This window comes from Sprattus sprattus (assembly GCF_963457725.1).
Source record: "Sprattus sprattus genome assembly, chromosome: 5".
NCBI classification, from domain to species: Eukaryota; Metazoa; Chordata; class Actinopteri; order Clupeiformes; family Clupeidae; genus Sprattus; species Sprattus sprattus.
The window spans coordinates 663,771-683,662 of NC_137924.1; the positions used below are offsets into that span (position 1 = coordinate 663,771).

The 19,892-nt window shown below is 46.8% G+C and overlaps 2 protein-coding genes across 3 annotated transcripts; one reads left to right on the plus strand and one right to left on the minus strand.

Annotated features, from left to right (window-relative positions):
* Positions 1-469: 469 nt before the first annotated feature.
* Positions 470-12,088, minus strand: LOC308365756 (uncharacterized protein). Of its 2 annotated transcripts, none has more exons than XM_080839335.1 (7): positions 11,811-12,088; positions 11,241-11,343; positions 7,919-8,015; positions 4,453-5,703; positions 1,482-1,545; positions 1,056-1,180; positions 470-864 (listed from the first exon to the last, which is right to left on the minus strand). In XM_080839335.1, the coding sequence occupies exons 2-7, from the start codon at positions 11,283-11,285 to the stop codon at positions 833-835; spliced, it is 1,614 nt and encodes a 537-aa protein (XP_080695461.1). In that variant the 5' UTR covers positions 11,286-11,343; positions 11,811-12,088; the 3' UTR covers positions 470-832. The 2 variants fall into 2 exon arrangements, with proteins under 2 accessions (XP_080695461.1, XP_080695462.1); XM_080839336.1 differs by having other exon boundaries at positions 11,241-11,379.
* A 96-nt stretch (positions 12,089-12,184) lies between these two features.
* wdr4 (WD repeat domain 4) lies at positions 12,185-19,374 on the plus strand (the record flags this gene model as incomplete). Its single annotated transcript, XM_080839163.1, has 11 exons — positions 12,185-12,267; positions 12,351-12,460; positions 12,738-12,867; positions 13,334-13,490; positions 14,795-14,907; positions 15,671-15,731; positions 16,025-16,117; positions 17,098-17,162; positions 17,525-17,705; positions 18,461-18,533; positions 19,125-19,374. 11 exons carry the CDS (start codon positions 12,185-12,187, stop codon positions 19,307-19,309), a joined length of 1,251 nt encoding a protein of 416 aa, XP_080695289.1. The 3' UTR covers positions 19,310-19,374.
* Between the last annotated feature and the right edge of the window lie 518 nt (positions 19,375-19,892).

Here is a 19,892-nt window from a genome sequence, read left to right on the forward strand (position 1 = left end):
GTCAATGTCCAAATATTTATGGACCTAACGGTACATGTAGGACTACATTCATAAACAAAGAGGGCATTTCCTGTGTGCGCCCTCAAGACTGCTTGACTGGAGAATAAACACCTGGACTGGAGAACACACCTGCCTGGACTGGAGAATAAACACCTGGACTGGAGAACACACCTGCCTTGGCTGGAGAACACACCTGGACTGAAGAGACACACTGTTCCTGCCAGGTGAGGGCAGAAACAATGGCAGACTGGGGCAGAGCAGCTGAAGGTCATCCTCACGGTCACCTGGCTCATGCAGCAGTTACCTCTTCTCTGTTATTTCTGTTTGGAATGGAACTAACTCCAACTCTAACCATAGAATGTATTATCAAATCAAGTCCTGGAGACTGAGGAGGTAAAACCATAAATACTACCGGAGACGGAGTGGATCACAATAGAGTTTAAAACCATAAATACTACCGGAGACGGAGTGGATCACAATAGAGTTTATTTATTTCTTTTATCCAGACATTCACACAGCGCCCCCTTCTGGAGGAGGCACACAGAGGCATCAGAGTCAGGACCGGATAGACCCCTGCCTGGCGTCAGCAATTCCCTTTACAAGCAACAAGGCCATCACATTTCCACAAGAGTGTGTGTGTGTGTGTGTGTGTGTGTGTGTAAGAGTTCTTGGCTAAAAGGCCATCAGGTTCCCACATACAAATGAAACCAAAGAGTTCATCTGACAACAGAGTCCAGGAGGTAGAGGGTTAGGGGTCACGACCTCCCGACTCTAGGGAGGAGGAGGAGGAGGAGGAGGAGGAGGAGAGCAGGAGAGAAGAGCAGGCGGTCGTTTACTTAGGAGACACTTCCTCCAGCTTGGGCTCTGGAAGAGAAGAAACACCAAGAAAGTGAACCGTGTGTATTTACTTGTATTATTATTATTTATGTAGATATAGAGGGTGTAGATAGAGCTGCTGTAGATATGTGTGTGTGTGTGTGTGTGTGTGTGTGTGTGTGTGTGTGTGTGTGTAGATATAGAGGGTGTAGATAGAGCTGCTGTAGATTGACATGTACCTGGGAAGGTGAATTCTGGGAAGGCGTCCATGTCTCCTCCTCCGTAGAGACGCTGCAGTTTGGCGACTTCATCAGCCAGCGCCTTATGGTACTCTGGCCCCGCATCTACCAGCCCACCAGACACCCTGGGAGAGGAGGTCACAGGTTAAACACACACACACACACACACACACACACACTATGGATGAAATGATTAAGAGTCTACCCTTTACTGTCATACACACACACACACACACTGTACACTGGACAAGGGCCACATGACTAACATCGCTTCTGTGCGTTACTATGACAACCAGCTGTGTTGTGTATCCCTATGGAGACGGGGGACTCACGTGCTCTGGGCGGAGTAATGACACTTACACAGACAGTCATACACATAAAGACACACACACACACACACACACACACACACTGCGGGGGACTCACGTGCTCTGGGCGGAGTAATGGCGGATGGAGTCCAGGAAGAGCCTCTGGATCGGATCCATGCCCACTGGAAACACACAGAGCAGAGTTAGACACCACACACTCAAACATACACACACCTGTGTGCTTGGAGAGGCAATCTCACACACACACACACACACGGAAGAATCCAGAACCCTCATGCACAGAGACAGTGCTGGGAAAGGCACATTTACATTACATCACACACACACACACACACAAATACACCTGTGTGCTGAGAGAGGCATTCACATTACACAAGGAGTAAAGGAGAGTATTGTGAGGGAGGAAAGACTACGGTCATCACATGACTCCAGGAGCAGAGGTGCCAGGAACAGGAAATGACAAGAGGAGGAGAAACAAGGGAGTGAGGACCAGGGCTATGTGGCATTATAACCACACCAGGGCTATGAACGCCAGGGCTATGTGGCATTATAACACCACCAGGGCTATGTGGCATTATAATACCACCAGGGCTATGTGGCATTATAACACCACCAGGGCTATGTGGCATTATAACACCACCAGGGCTATATACACCAGGGCTATGTGGCATTATAACACCACCAGGGCTATGTAGACCAGGGCTATGTGGCATTATGACCACACCAGGGCTATATACACCAGGGCTATGTGGCATTATAACCACACCAGGGCTATGTGGCATTATAACCACACCAGGGCTATATACACCAGGGCTATGTGGCATTATGACCACACCAGGGCTATATACACCAGGGCTATGTGGCATTATAACCACACCAGGGCTATATACACCAGGGCTATGTGGCATTATAACACCACAGCTTCATAAAAGGTATAAAAGAAAAAAGGCTACATCAAGTGTCACACAAATTATAATAATTAAATGGTACAGGGATTCAGACAAACATTAACATTAGCGTTAACATATTGAATAGCAATATTAGCTTCAACTTACTGAAAAACAATATTAGCTTACCAGGGATTCAGAATATATCATTAGCTGTAACATTACAATGGATTACAAAGATTTGAGTGTTAACATTATCTTCTTTAAAAGGTTTCAGTATTAACATTATCTTCTTAAAAAGGTTTCAGCGCTATTAAAATGAACTCCTTTACAAGATACCCAGCGCTGGAGAGACATTACACAATGTCACAAAACAAAAATAAACAAAAGAATGAATCCAGCCAGAAGGGGGCGCTATACCACCAGCAGAAATAGTGAGGGGGGAGGGGCCATGGGGGAGGAGCCCGAGGGGGAAGGACCAGAGGGGGAGGGACCAGAGGGGGAGGAGCTGGGCGAGGGAATGAAATATGGCGGTGGAAGACCGGCGCAGAGACAAACAGAAAAAAATAAACAATTAAAAAAAGGGAAAAGAAGGTTTGAGTTCATGCAGCCAGTCACCCCATGCTGACAGTAATGCAGTATCAGCAAACAAAAAATACAAAAAAAATGAAGCAAGCAGATATGACCCCATGATCCCAGCCAGGCAAGCAGATGTGACCTTATGACCTTAACCAGGTGAGCAGGCGTGACCTTATGACCTTAACCAGGTGAGCAGGCGTGACCCCATGACCTTAACCAGGTGAGCAGGCATGACCTCATGATCAGGATTGGTCATAGGGATGAGGGGAGCGTGCAGTGAGGCAGTGCCATGCCAACATGCCCAGATGCAGGACTATGTGACCAGCGGCGGGTGTGGAGTGACCAGTTATGGGTGAAGCAAAACCAGGAGCGGATTTAGAGCGACTAGTAATGGGTGAGTGACGGGTAGCGGGTGGAGTGACCAGTAATCAGTGGAGAGTATGAGCAGATCAGAAGCAGTAGCGATAAACTAGCGATAAACTACCGATGATGAAGGTGAAGGTGATGAAGCATTGTTATCTAACGGCCAGATTTTACAACGAGGCAACATGAAAGAACCAATCACACTCTCTGTTGACTTATAGACACAGGAATACTGCATCAGAGATTCTTCACACTCGTTAGACCATAAAGCTGTTGTGTGGCTTCAACTATTTTTAATCCATGCTTTCCTAATCACAATTTAGCGGTAGTTCAGTGCCAGAAAGCTATGCAGTTATTCCTTTGTCAACGGCTCAACTTTGGTTCTCTGAAACTGGGCGCTGGGTACCCATCAGAAAAGGTAATTAATTATGAGCAAATGCTATGAGCTAATGCTAAGAGCTAATGCTATGGGCTAATGCTACGAGCTACTGCTACGAGCTACAGTTATGAGCTAATGCTAACACTTCCTCAATTAGATAGCCAATGAGGTTCGTTATCTTCATGAAACTGCAGCCCGTCAGTCCATTTATACTTAAAACATGGCAGGCTAGTCAGGTGTTGCCATAGCAGAAGCAAGTTACTGCTGAAGCAAGCTATTGCCATCCAGCTATACTACTATCGGTGTTTTTATAGCTATTGTAATGCAAGCTACTGCATATATGGTCCAAATCCCCCCCCCCCCCCCCCCCTCAGGAGGTCTAAAGTGACCTAGGGGTTAAACCCTAAACCAGGTCAGGAGGTCTAAAGTGACCTAGGGGTTAAACCCTAAACCAGGTCAGGAGGTCTAAAGTGACCTAGGGGTTAAACCCTAAACCAGGTCTAGGTTTGGAGGTCTGAGCGGTTCTCATGGGTCTGTGGCCTCAGACAGACACACTGGAATGTGATTGGTTCTCCAGAGTTTAAGGGAAAAGACAGTGGGAATGACAACTGGAGACAGAGGATGTCAATCATTCACCAAAGCCCAAGAGGAGGAGGAGGAGCCTCAGTGGGTGGAGCTTACAGTTTAACCTGAGGTCACCCCAGGAGAGGGTGGAGACCGATGCAGGAAAAGAGAGGGTGGGTGGGTGGGTGAGTGAAGGACGAAGTGTGTGAATACCATGAAGCGTTGGTATGTGTGTGTGTTCACCAGACTGGGGAGAGGTGTGTGTGTGTGTGTGTGTGTGTGTGAGAGAGGTGTACCATCTGCAGCGGCGGCCACCAGGTCTTCTGCAAGAGGGGTGGCTTCAGCTTCCACAGCTTCTGCTACAGCTTCAGCCACAACCTCTGCTACAGCCTCCGCTACAGCCTCCACTGGGGTTTCCACGACAACTTCAGCCACAGCCTCAGCCAATGCCTCAGCCACAGCCTCCACGACAACTTCTGCCACAGCTGGGGCTTCTTCAGCGGCAGCTTCAACAGCCGGGGCTTCGGCTTCTACAGTTGGGGCAGCTTCAACAACAGGGGCTTCGGCAACCACTTCAGCTGCAACTTCAGCCTCGGCAGCCTCAACAACGGGGGCAGCTTCTGCAGCTTCGGCTTCGGCTTCAACAACTGGAGCAGCTTCTACAGCTGGGGCTTCAGCAACCACTTCAGCAACCACTTCAGGGGCAACTTCAGGGGCAGCAGCCTCAACAACGGGGGCAGCTTCTACAGCAGGGGCTTCGGCAACCACTTCAGCTGCGGCAGCTTCAACAACTGGAGCAGCTTCTGCAGCTGGGGCTTCGGCAACCACTTCAGCAACCACTTCAGGGGCAGCTTCAACAACGGGGGCAGCTGCTTCTGCTGGGGCAGCTTCTGCAGCTGGGGCTTCGGCAACCACTTCAGGGGCAACTTCAGGGGCAGCGGCCTCAACAACGGGGGCAGCTGCTTCTGCTGGGGCAGCTTCGACTGCGGCAGCCTCAACAACTGGGGCAACTTCAGCTGCAGCAGCTTCAACAACTGGGGCAACTTCAGCTGCAGCAGCTTCAACAACTGGGGCAACTTCAGCTGCAGCAGCTTCAACAACTGGGGTAACTTCAGCTGCAGCAGCTTCAACAACCACTTCAGCTGCAGCAGATTCTACAACGGGGGCAGCTTCAGCCACGGCAGCAGCTTCTACAGGGGCAACTTCAGCTGCAGCAGCCTCAACAACGGGGGCAACTTCAGCTGCGGCAGCCTCAACAACGGGGGCAGCTTCTGCTGGGGCTTCGGCAACCACTTCGGGGGCAACTTCAGGGGCAGCTTCTACTGGGGCAGCTGCCTCAACAACTGGGGCAACTTCAGCTGCAGCAGCCTCAGCTACAGGGGCGGCGACCTCAGCTACGGGGGTGGCGGCCTCAGCTGCAGGCTCAACCACCGGTGATTTAGCTGCTAATTCAGCCGCGGCCGCCAGGCTCTCCTTCTTGGGGAAATCCACCATCGTTCTGTGCTGGACCATTTTCTCTAGGTCAAAGTAGGTCTGAGTTGCCGCCTCTTCTAGGACGAGTAGGGGAGAGGAGGGTACACACATGGGTTTATTCACAGCGTCATCACCACGCCCAAAAACCCAACACTGTACTGTGGGGACCACGGGGTCCAGCAGAGGTCCACTACTAGGTCCCAATTCGACTCACATCGAAAGCCGTTTATTTGATGCTAATCAACCGTATCATGTGGGATTGGGAGCTGACGTCGTTGATACGGAAAGTTGGACCGCTAACCTCCCAGGCAGCATCAACGCTGCACAATTAATCTAGTTTCAATTACGATTATGGCTTATATCGATTAAGGCTTCTATCGATTATGGCTACTATCGATTATGGCTTCTATCGATTAAAGAAACAACTTTTTTATTGTTTTGGAGCCATATAAATAGAATTGAAACAACGTATTTGAGAAAATGATTAATAAGCTGCATTCCGTTTCAACAATGATGCTCAACGCAGACCTAGCGTTAGCATCTCCTTGAATCGGCCGTACTTGGAAAACAAATTAACTAAAGATGAAAAGAAAAGAAAAACTTGTTTGTATTTTTGTCTATTTACCATGGCAAAATATAAAAGTTACTTTATCATGATAATATAATAGCATCAGGCATTGATAATACTGCTACTAAAAAATCGATTGAATAAAAAAATTGAGGGTCCAGAATTGCGCATGTTTGTGTGCACAACCACACTGCTGCTGAAAAAATATCCTAGGGAAAAAGTGAATGAGTTATCGTGTTAAACAGTCGTGATCAACATAGACCAAAATAATTGAGAGATAAAGTCTCTATAGAATACAAAAACTAACAATGAAAATATTTGGAACTTTGTGGAGGGAATACAATTCATATTATCACAGAGCATAGATGACAATGGAAAGCCAAAGTTTTTCAGGATCACAATCTCCTGATCATCCTTGCATCTTCCATCTTCCATACCATTCTTCAAATCTCTTCCTGATCTTCAGCCACTAGGTTGGCCAGAAGTATTCAGCAAACCCTCACCTCGCTTTCCCTAGGTGTAACCCTCAACCCTAACAAACCCTCACCTCGCTTTCCCTAGGTGTAACCCTCAACCCTAACAAACACTCACCTCGCTTATCCTAGGTCAGACCCTCAACCCTAACAAACCCTCACCTCGCTTTCCCTAGGTGTAACCCTCAACCCTAACAAACCCTCACCTCGCTTTCCCTAGGTGTAACCCTCAACCCTAACAAACCCTCACCTCGCTTATCCTAGGTGTAACCCTCAACCCTAACAAACCCTCACCTCGCTTTCCCTAGGTGTAACCCTCACCGATCTTCTCCAACCTCCCTGGTCTCTTCAGGTCTTCCTCCCTGGTCTCTTCAGGTCTTCATCTTCCTCCCTGGTCTCTTCAGGTCTTCCTCCCTGGTCTCTCCAGGTCTTCCTCCCTGGTCTCTTCAGGTCTTCCTCCCTGGTCTCTTCAGGTCTTCCTCCCTGGTCTCTTCAGGTCTTCCTCCCTGGTCTCTTAAGGTCTTCCACTTCCTCCCTGGTCTCTTCAGGTCTTCCTCCCTGGTCTCTTCAGGTCTTCATCTTCCCCCCTGGTCTCTTCAGGTCTTCCTCCCTGGTCTCTTCAGGTCTTCCTCCCTGGTCTCTTCAGGTCTTCATCTTCCTCCCTGGTCTCTTCAGGTCTTCCCCCCTGGTCTTCCTCCCTGGTCTCTTCAGGTCTTCCACTTCCTCCTAGTCTCTTTGAAGTGTCTATGAGGCAACCTGACTTCGGGGCCATCTCACACAGTAAGATTTCTGTGTTAACCAAACAACTGCATTGAACACAGCCTGAAAGAGAGACTAGTGCTACACCATAAGTCACACAGATCACTTGGTGATCCACTTCATCACACACACACACACACAACTTTGTGATTCCACTTCCTGAAACGTTCCTCTGGAGATAACTGCTTTAGACAAATAACTGCCAGAAGAGCAGCAGTGTCATCCTTGTGAATATTCTAGAGGTGGTCACTGGATCACTGGATCACTAGATCAGACCCTTCTCAAGAACATTCTAGAGGAGCTCCTGAGTATGACGAACTGTCTACGGGAGCTAAGGACCTTCACTGACTGTACAAATGACTTCACACACACACACACACACACACACACACACACACACACACACACACACACACACACACACACACACACACACACACACACACACACACACACACACACACACACCCCCACCCATGGGAGACTCACTTGACTTCTTCTTGGAATTCTTGTTGTTTCCAGACTTTGAACTGAGCGCAGCGGATGGAGCACGTCTCAGGACCGCCCAGCTCTCCGCCTGCACACACTGAGACACACACACACACACACACACACACCCACACACACGTTGTCATTTTGAGTGTTGAAAATTTCATTTGTTGAGCAAAAATGTCAGAATCCTGTTCATTGGGGAGAGACCAAACCCAGCCTTTGCTACAGGATATGTGTGAGTGGGGTTGGGTACCGAGAACCGGATCCAATATGGCACAGGTTCCTTTACAACCAGTACCTACCCGGACCGAAATGTCACGCAGATTTCTGTGCTTCCTTGTGTGAGTGTCTGTGTGTTAAACATAAACCTAACCCTATATATTTTCATAAGGGGCAGAACGATTTGGGAAAATAATCGCCCCCCAAAATATTGCGATTGAATATGCGTTTTTTTATTTTATCCTCTTCCCCCCCAACAAAACGTAAAGAATAATTTAAATATGACCAACACAATATTAGATACATTTAGTGTAAAATATTCTTTGCCACATTTTTATTTAACTGCTTAATACTTAGTGGTACTAAGAGCAAACGCAAGATTGACACTTTGTGTCACGAACAGGAAGCCGTAATCGCCAGCTGGGCAGGACGTCGCAGGCATTTTGGGAGCATTGCTGCTGATAGCTCTCTCAAACGCAAGCATGGATGGTCCAACAGAACCTTCATGATATGAACGTAATATTTAGCTAATATGAGCCGTGCTGTTGAAGTACCAAGGATGTAAATGCTTATGGTATTTAGAGGATGTTTTTGTCCAAAGTGATAAACCAACACTTAACTCTGTACCAGAGAACCGAGTCTTCTACTAGAGCTTCTCCTGCATTAACTGCTGATGAGCTGCTTTGGTTAGCTGTCGTCAGTTTAGGATCGGTTTCTGGCTAGCTAGCTAAGCTTAAATCTGACGAATCCAACATTGAAAGGGACAACACTTGAAGTCTTCTAGACTTTTGACATGTTTTTGTGTTAAGCTATGGGCAACTAGGGAGCCCAGGAGGGCAGATAACAGGACCATCACCTGTTATAGCAGTGGCTTGTGAACGGGCTAGCTAGCGTCAGCTAAGCTAACATAAGTGGTTTTCATTGGCTACTGAAAGCTAACGCTACCGCTGTTATTGTTGGTTATACGGAACTGCCTACGAATAGAGTTAATGGTGTATGCCCACTGACTAGTGTTTGGGAAGATACGCATAATTATAAATATATAAATCGAATTTGAAGCTTGTATGGTGAGTTTAGGAGACAAACGTCAACTTATTTCCCTTCTGTTTAGTAGGATGAGAAGTTCCTGGAGTTTGACTTTTGATATGTGGATGGTCAGATTTATTATTTTATTAATAAATTCACTCAAAATATGTATTTTCTGGAGTTCCTTTGGCCTCTCCCTGTGCTTAAGTTGTTTTAGTAGATCATGTAATGCTTGAATGCAGTCATGTGTGATACCTCAAATCTGTTGAAAGTGAAGTCTCATCATTTTTAAGTATCATTTTGTTTAATTAATGTTTACCTTACATTAGAAACACATTATTATCTGTTCGATAACGTAGCCAGGCCGAGGGCAGATATAGTCGGGACTTATGTGCATAAACATAGACCTGCAAATACTTAATGAGGCAAAGGTGTAACACTGGGTCTGCATCAACGCCATTTTAAGACATTAAGGGATACAAGATACATTTTCTTCAGGGGTGTCGTGACCCCCCCCTTTTTTATGGGTCCAAAACGGTATACTTCCTACTCCGTTTCAGCCGCCATGGCAACTGGTGGCAGGAGAGTTCTTTTGTCATACAAGTGTTAGTCAAAACCCACTTTTGTTCCTTAGCATTTAGATCCCCCTGAACTTAGTTGATCATTTGTATATTTGCTTTCTGTTAAAGGCACCCAGTGCAACTTTATATAAACATTCAATGAAAAATAAACATTCAATTTCTAGTCTTTTTTACACGTAGTAAGTTTCAATAACTCCATACCATTACATATCGACATTCTAGGAGCAAAGATGAGACGTCGTTGTGTGGTGAGAACTGATAGAAAATTGTAAACAACAACAATCGCCGGTGGGGGGAGGCCATTTTTCCATCGACTGGAATCCTGCTTTATTTATTAAATAAATTGTTTATTGTTATCGATTTTCTATCAGTTCTCACCACACAACGACGCCTCATCTTTGCTCCTTGAATGTCGATATGTAATGGTATGGAGTTATTGAAACGTACTACGTGTAAAAAAGACTAGAAATTGAATGTTTATTTTTAAGCCCCGAAAGTTGCACTGGGTGCCTTTAAGAGGTGTTTCTGTTCTTTTAATGTTTATATAGATGCTTAGTTGAGTGTGTTGCTTTTTGTTTTTCTATTAGATTTTTTACCAAATGAATTGTATTTAGTTTTTGTGATTTTAGTGTTTTGTCAGGTTTTCTATTTGTTTTGATATTTCATTTTATTGTGATTTACTTGTAAAGCACTTTGGTCAACTGTTTTCTAAATGTGCTGTATTAATAAATATGACTTGCCTTAGCTTCCGCCTGATTGCATAGGTTATGGTATGCAACAGCCGGAACATTTAGTTCTTCAGTTGACCTAGTCACCTTCAGAACCTTCTAGTGCCATGAACTAATTCGGTTTAACAACTGATATTTTAAATAGCCTATGCCACGGACATTACAGGAATTGCTAACATTATCTTTGATTTTTGTAATATCCATGCAAGATTATGGTGGTTCAAGACCGTGTCAGAGGTGGCACGCCGCCAGTTCGGTGCCGAGCAGGGTCCAGCGTTGCGGTTCCGAGCAGAATCTATCGGTGGACCGATGTATGCGCTCTGGATATCCGAAGGGTGTTGAAACTTATCTCGCACGGACTACCTGCATTTGCTTTGCTGTTTGGTTCAGCGCTGTTACATCAAGTAGATTATGGTCGAGTGCCCCGGTTTGATTACGTGTTAAAAGTGAATAAACCAGCGTCAAGACTCACCACTGCACCACAATCTTGTATATTTGTTAGGGTACTGTATTATTTAGTTAAGGCAAACAAAACGTGAATTTCAGCATGCCCCTCGATTGCAAAACCGTTCAAGTACTACAACTTAATGTTCATGACGGTTTCCACACGCAGCCAAACTTCATCTTTTCCAAGCGCTGGGAAAAACATTTCAGCGACATGCATTTAAATGTAGCATCTATCAGCCATGGGTGATATTTTAAGCCAGTCCACGCGAGGTAGCGGGCTCCCGACATGGTTTTATTTGAGAAAGAACACTGTGTTACCTTCAGCGCGCCGAGGCGTCCGATCTTCAGCAAGGAGGCCGCCATCTTTACTGCTGCTGTGTTCCAGTGGGCGCACGCTCTTCAGGACTCAAGTCTCCACCCCCTGAATCACGGAGAATGGCGACAATAAAACAAACACCTACAAGATACACAATCACAAAACGACCGTTAGCTTGACTGAAGCTGCAGTCTGAATCATGTAACAGTTAATACATAATCAAATCGTTAAACAGGTAGTATGCTCCAGAAGCTATTATGAAATCAATTCTGGGTTTAACTCTAGTCGACGTGCACATGCACCACTGAACCTAAAAGCTACAATGAAGTTAGGTTTGCAGTTAGTGGCCCGATGTGTCACATTGTAATTTAAGCTGTATTCAACAGTAACGGACATCAGCCCGAGCAAAGCGGAAACCAGATTGATTCTAATCATTTAAAACAGGGCTCCTCTCTCCGAGCTCTCTAAACTGAACAGGCCACGCCATGTTCCGAGGCCTTTAGTGCTGTTCGGTACAGAAACGAGGTGAAACAAGGGTCACGGTGACTTTGACAAAGTTTCATGAAAGTTACCCGTTCTTTAGCTCCGTGCGACGTCAGGCAGGCAGGGAGGCAGGCAGGTTCCAGGTGGATGCACGGAGACTTTCGCTGATTGCTTCCAGCTGGGGGAATTTAACAACTGCGGATCTTTAAAAGTCTGAAGATATACCCAGCTGGACCCGACCTGCGAGCTTGACGGCCTTCCTATATAATGGAGGGTTCCAGTTTAGCGCTGACGTGACACGCCCCCCTTCCCTATAGTATATGGTGCACGCGCTATACGTTCGCCAGTGCACCACTGCCTGTTGCTGCTGTTTACAGACTCGCTGGGTGCGTCATCAACGGTGACGTCTTAAATCCGCGACATATCCTCGCCTGCTGCCCGCATGAGAGTTCCGTCAGCAGACATGGCTGTAGCAGTGATGTGTGGTGAGTGGATCGTGACAGCCAGCGGAAAAAGTTTGACAGCACTACATACGCGCGAGAATCGGTGAGTCGCTGTCTTAACCCAGGTCCGCGGTCTGGTTGTTTTGATCATGTTGTGTTGATCCTGAATGCCGATGTCTGTTTCAGAGAGGCGTTCGGGTTCGACTGCAGTCAGGTGGAGCAGAAACCGAAGGATGCAGGAGCGAGCGACAGCAACAGGCGAGTCGGAGAGAAGAACTCACTGGATAGAGAAGAGAGTTATAAATCGGATTCCCAGACGGATTCTGAATTGTGTTTTTTATATATTTCTCTCATCTCTCTCTCTCTCCCCCCTCCACCTCCTATCTCCCCCTCTTTCTCTCTCCTCTCTCTCTCTCTATCCATATCCCTCTCTCTCTCTCTCCCCCCTCTCTCTTCCTCTCTCTCCTCTCTCTATCTCTGTATACCTATCTCTCTCTCCCCCCCCTCTCTATCCCTCTCTCGTTATATCCCCTACCCCTGTGCTGTGTCTGTGTGGTAGGGAGGAGGGGGCAGAGGAGAGAGGAACTGATGTGGTTCTGGCTGTGGCTGCCTCTCACAGTGGCCGACTGCTGGCCCTGACGGACGACCGCAAACGCCTTCTGCTGCTGAGCTCACACCCCACCTGGAACCTCATCAGCTGCAGGTGTGTGTGTGTGTGTGTGTGTGTGTGTGTGTGTGTGTGTGTGTGTGTGTGTGTGTGTGTGTGTGTGTGTGTCTGTGTGGGTGAGCGATTGAGTGTGTGGGTGAGCGAGCGAGTGAGTGTGTGTGTGTGTGTGTGTGTGTGTGTGTGTCTGTCATTGTGTGTGTGTGTGTCTGTCTGTGTGTCAGTGGATGCAGAGGCATTGATGATGTATGAATAAGTAGTGATCTGTGTGTGTGTGTGTGTGTGTGTGTGTGTGTGTGTGTGTGTGAGTGAATAAGTAGTTAGGGTGGTGATCAGTCGGATCCTTTTATATTTCCATCATGGTTCCTGATGCCTCGATGTGAAGTTTACGTATTCCAGCCTTCTGTGTTGGTGTGTGTATGTCTGCTCTTGTTTGTGGTGCAGTAATGGTGTGTGTGTGTGTGTGTGTGTGTGTGTGTGTGTGTGTGTGTGTGTGTGCCTGCAGGTGGGTGGTTCGTAGATGCACTGCGTTGGCGTTCTCTCCCGATGAGGCGTGTGTGTGGGCGGCTGATAAGTCTGGAGATGTGTATTCCTTCTCCACCACAGACACACACACACCTGGAGACCTCCGACTGGGACACCTGTCAATGCTCCTGGCCCTGGTGAGTTACACACACACACACACACACACACACACACACACACACACACACACACACACACACACAGACACACACACACCTGGAGATCTCCGACTGGGACACCTGTCAATGCTGCTGGCCCTGGTGAGTGTGTCGCTCTCTCACTCTCTCGCTCTCTCGCTCTCTCGCTCTCTCTCTCTCTCTTCCCTCTCACACACACTAAGGTGTTTAATGTCATGTTTTCTAAGGTGTGTGATGTAATGTGGTTCTAATGAGTGATGTAATGTGGTTCTAGAGTGTTCAATGTAATGTGGTTCTAGAGTGTTTAATGTGTTTAATGTAATGTCTGTGGCTTTAAGCTGTTGAATGCTCTGATTGTTCTCTCTTCTCTGTGAAGGTGGTTCTAGAGTGTTTAATGTTCTCATTGCTGTCTCTTCTCTGTGAAGGTGGTTCTAGAGTGTTGAATGTTCTGATTGTTCTCTCTTCTCTGTGAAGGTGGTTCTAGAGTGTTTAATGTTCTGATTGTTCTCTCTTCTCTGTGAAGGTGGTTCTAGAGTGTTTAATGTTCTCATTGTTCTCTCTTCTCTGTGAAGGTGGTTCTAGAGTGTTTAATGTTCTCATTGTTCTCTCTTCTCTGTGAAGGTGGTTCTAGAGTGTTGAATGTTCTGATTGTTCTCTCTTCTCTGTGAAGGTGGTTCTAGAGTGTTTAATGTTCTCATTGTTCTCTCTTCTCTGTGAAGGTGGTTCTAGAGTGTTTAATGTTCTCATTGCTGTCTCTTCTCTGTGAAGGTGGTTCTAGAGTGTTTAATGTTCTCATGGTTCTCTCTTCTCTGTGAAGGTGGTTCTAGAGTGTTTAATGTTCTCATTGCTGTCTCTTCTCTGTGAAGGTGGTTCTAGAGTGTTTAATGTTCTCATTGCTGTCTCTTCTCTGTGAAGGTGGTTCTAGAGTGTTTAATGTTCTCATTGTTCTCTCTTCTCTGTGAAGGTGGTTCTAGAGTGTTGAATGTTCTGATTGTTCTCTCTTCTCTGTGAAGGTGGTTCTAGAGTGTTTAATGTTCTCATTGTTCTCTCTTCTCTGTGAAGGTGGTTCTAGAGTGTTTAATGTTCTCATTGCTGTCTCTTCTCTGTGAAGGTGGTTCTAGAGTGTTTAATGTTCTCATGGTTCTCTCTTCTCTGTGAAGGTGGTTCTAGAGTGTTTAATGTTCTCATTGCTGTCTCTTCTCTGTGAAGGTGGTTCTAGAGTGTTGAATGTTCTTATTGTTCTCTCTCTGTGAAGGTGGTTCTAGAGTGTTGAATGTTGTCATTGTTCTCTCTTCTCTGTGAAGGTGGTGACTGCTGATGACCGCTACGTCATCACTGCTGACCGAGACGAGAAGATCAGAGTCAGCCTCAAATCAGCCCCACACAACATCCAGTCCTTCTGCCTTGCACACACAGAGTGAGTGTATACAGACACAGACACAGACACAGACACAGACACAGACACAGACACAGACACAGACACAGACACAGACACAGACACAGACACAGACACAGACACAGACACAGAATGATTTTTGGAACTTTGAAATTCCTGGATAGAGCCTGATGATCAGTTAATCAGATGGGAGATGCTTGTTCATTAAACTAATTCCTGTGTATCCATAACCCTACCCCTGAACCTGAGTATCCATACCCCTACCCCTGAACCTGAGTATCCATACCCCTGAACCTGAGTATCCATACCCCTACCCCTGAACCTGAGTATCCATACCCCTACCCCTGAACCTGAGTATCCATACCCCTACCCCTGAACCTGAGTATCCATACCCCTGAACCTGAGTATTCATAACCCTACCCCTGACCCTGTGTATCCATACCCCTACCCCTGACCCTGAGTATCCATAACCCTACCCTGTGTATCCATAACCCTACCCCTGACCCTGAATATCCATAACCCTACCCTGAGTATCCATAACCCTACCCCAGACCCTCTGTATCATTAACCCTACCCCTGACCCTGAGTATCCATAACCCTGACCCTGAGTATCCATACCCCTACCCCTGACCCTGAGTATCCATAACCCTGACCCTGAGTATCCATAACCCTGACCCTGAGTATCCATACCCCTACCCCTGACCCTGAATATCCATACCCCTACCCCTGACCCTGAATATCCATAACCCTACCCCTGACCCTGAATATCCATTCTGTGTTTCAGGTTCGTCAGCACTCTGTTTGTCCCTCCCCGGCACCCCGACCGGCTCTTCTCAGGATCTGGGGTAAGGCCAGACTTCATGAAGCTGCCTGTGTGCGTGTGTGTGTGTGTGCGTGCGTGCCTGCATGCCTGCGTGCGTACCTGCAACATGCGTGCGTGTGTGCGTGCGTGCGTGAGAGAGATAGAGAGAGAGACTTGGGCCAATCAGAAGAAACATGTTTGAAATAAATGCCTCCAATTTGCAACATGCTTGTTTGAAATAGCAGAGGACGCAAGAAATCAATCGTGTGTGTGTGTCTGTGTCTGTGTGTCTGTGTGTCTGTGTGTCTTGTGTCGTGTGTCGTGTGTGTGTTTAAGGACGGTACAGTGAAGCTTTGGGAGTATGAAACAGGCAAGAGGTTACAGAGCTGCGATCTGACAGAACTGATAAACCAAGATGAAACAGATGAGGTGAGACTCACACACACACACACACACACACACACACACACACACATGATAACAGACACACACACACAAACAGACATGTACACAAACACAGACACACACAAACAGACAGACACACACACACACAGACAGACACACACACACACACAAGCACATACACACAGACAAGCACACATACATGCTAACACACACACAAACAGACGCACACATGCTAACACACACACACACATGCTAACACACACACACAAACACACACATACGCATGCTTATACACACAGACACACACACATACTGACACACACACATCGTAATACACACAGACACACAAGCACATGCTAATACACACATTATGTTCTTCCTACTGTAAGATAAAATCAATATATCATATAAAAGAACAGTGAGTAAGGTTCACACGGGAAAAGTATAACCACAGATGACCAGAGTCATAAGTCATTATGGATACCAACCTGAGCATGTTTCTCAATAACAACTTATGCCATGGTAAGATAAGACCGAACAACAACAGTATTTCACCATAATACCATATGGCACACTAGATAAAACTAGAAGTGCTGATGTTGAAGCTTGTGATCTACTGTGTACAGAGGGGACAGACGGTATGTCACCATCCCATGATCATGGGGGGTGGCTTGTGGGCCCAGAGTGACATCACTTGGCTTGGGCTTTAAATGTTTGAACATTGTCTGTATCAAATCAGAATCCGGGTTCTCCAGCCGTTGGTGTGGTGCCTGATGTAACATTATTGACTGCACTGCACTGACGGCTGAATTGTATCATCAAACTACCAAGTAAACTTATCTTGCTACAAAAAAGCTTCGTCCGGTGACTCCTCTCTTAAACCAGCACGCAGGTATAAAAAATACCTAACACTACCTCTCTCTCTCTCTCTCTCTTTCTTTCTTTCTTTCTTTCTTTCTTTCTCTCTCTCTCTCCCTCCTCTATCTCTCTCTCTCTGTTTCTAGAGGGTGTGTATAAAGCGTCTCAGCAGCTCTCCTGATGGACAGCACATAGCAGTGCTGTGTGAGAGGTGAGGTGTGTGTGTGTGTGTGTGTGTGTGTGTGTGTGTGTGTGACTGTGTGTGTGAGAGAGAGGTGAGGTGTGTGTGTGTGTGTGTGTGTGTGTGACTGTGTGTGACTGTGTGTGAGAGAGGTGAGGTGTGTGTGTGTGTGTGTGTGAGAGAGGTGAGGTGTGTGTTTGTGTGTGTGTGTGTGTGTGTAAGGTGTGGGTTTGTGTGTGTGTGTGTGTGTGTGAGAGGTGAGGTGTGTGTGAGTAAGAGATTATGATGAACGAGAGAATATTTTATTGAATAAAAATCAGTTTTAGCCGCTACAAACATCTAAAAATGGGATCCATGTTGATAAATCCCTTTAATGGGCGTGTCATGTGCAGGGTGCCAAGGCTACAGCTCTTTGAGATGAAGACGGGATCTGAAGTCACACCCACTCAATGTCTGACCCTCCCACAGTCACCGTTGGATACGACCTTTGATCCCCAGGGCCGTCTCTGGGTGCTTCTTGATGACCAACACACACCTGTGCTGCTGTATACACACACATCGCAACGCTGGGAGGTACGTTCACACACACACACACACACACACACACACACACACACACCTGTGCTGTTGTATACACACACATCACAACGCTGGGAGGTACTCACACACACACACACACACACACACAAACACACACACACACACACACCTGTGCTGCTGTATACACACACATCACAACGCTGGGAGGTACATTCACACACACACACACCCACACACACACACACACACACGCACACACACACCTGTGCTGCTGTATACACACACATCACAACCCTGGGAGGTACATTCACACACACACACACACACACACACACACACGCACACACACACCTGTGCTGCTGTATACACACACATCACAACGCTGGGAGGTACTCACACACACACACACACACACACACACCTGTGCTGCTGTATACACACACATCGCAACGCTGGGAGGTACTTGAACACACACACACACAAACACACACACACACACACACACACATCGCAATGCTGGAAGGTACTGACACACACACACACACACACACACCCTTCTCTGTGCTGCTGTATACACACACATCGCAACGCTGGGAGGTACACACACACACGCCTATGAAGAATTAAAACTGACAAGACACAAATGCTTACCTATAGTGCATGTTAAATAAAACACCTTTATTTAGCAGGATGAAGAGAATGGGGTTAAACAGGATGATAAAGTTATACTGTGTGTGTATATGTGTATATTTATTTGTGTGTATGTGTGTGTGTGTGTGTGTGTTTAGCGGTGTGATGCAGATCAGCCTGATCTGAAGAGAGTTACTGAAGGTCTACACACTCACAGTCTCCCTCCGCCAGGTAAGCTTGTGTGTGTGTGTGTGTGTGTGTGTGTGTGTGTGTGTGTATGTGTGAGCGAGCGAGCGGTGTGATCAGCCTGTGCTTGTGTGCATGCAGTGTCCTGGCAGTGGAATTGGGTTAGCTGTGCGTGACCACCCTTAAAAACAATCATGGCATTAAGTCGTTTAGCAGACACTTCTATCCAGAGCGACTTCCAAGGTATACATTTTCACACTGATGGCACACTGCACATCAGGAGCAATTAGGGGTTCAGCGTCAGTATCCTTGATGCTAAACTGCCTCATAGCCTTATATCTTATAATTCATGAGAATGTTAGTATTAGCGGATTGAGTTTTGTGTGTGTGTGTGTGTGTGTGTGTGTGTGTGTGTGTGTGTGTGTGTATGTTTGTGTGAGTGTGAGTGTGTGTGTGTGTACGTGTGTGTGTGTGTGTGTGTGTGTGTGTGTGTGTGTGTGTGTGTGTGTGTGTGTGTGTGTGTGTGTGTGTGTGTGTGTGTGTGTGTGTGTGTGTGTGTGTGTGTGTGTGTGTGTGTGTGTGTGTGTGTGTGTGTGTACGCACGCACATTAACCCCCCTCCACTCTCCCCCTCTAGATGCCAGGCTGTCCCTCCATCAGCTGTATAAGTCCAGCGTTGACAACACTGCCACCTACAGGCAGAAGAAGGAGGAGCGTCTGCAGCAGAGGAGAGAACCCAGCGCCTCCCCACAATCCAACGGGGCCAAGCGCTCGCGGCGCAGGAAGCAGGAAACAGGCCCTTCGTCTCCCAGCAACCAGTGAACATCCATCTCCTAGCAACCCAGAGTGAATATTATGGGATGCCCTCGCGGCGCAGGAAGCAAACAGGCCCCTTGTCTCCCAGCAACCCTGAGTGATCATTATGGGATGGTCGTTGATGGGAACACATTATGCATTCTAAATATGACTCAATATGTCCAGAAGTCCAAAACAATGGCAGATTTAACACGCTGTCTACAAGCTTTTCTAAGAAAATAAAACTGCTACTGTTCAAAGTTGTTTGTTGTGTTGATGGGTAAGGGTTGGGGCTGAAGAAACTGGGAAGCTCCCTAGTGTGTGTGCATGCAGGGGCGGCACGGACGAACGGGCAAACCGGGCAGTTGCCCAGGGCCTCGGCCACCAGGAGGGCCTCATCGTATTTCCGATTTATTTTATTTTTTGCTAATTAAAATAAATCACTTGTCTTTGCAAAATCATGAAAATTCATAATAAGCATGAAAAACGATTATTTTATTTTCAGTATCAGCCTAAAATGTATCTTAATTCCATCATGGAACAGTTTATTACAGGTCACGTGACTTTTCTGTCACGGACAATTTTTCATGTGGTGACGTGTGTGGTTGCA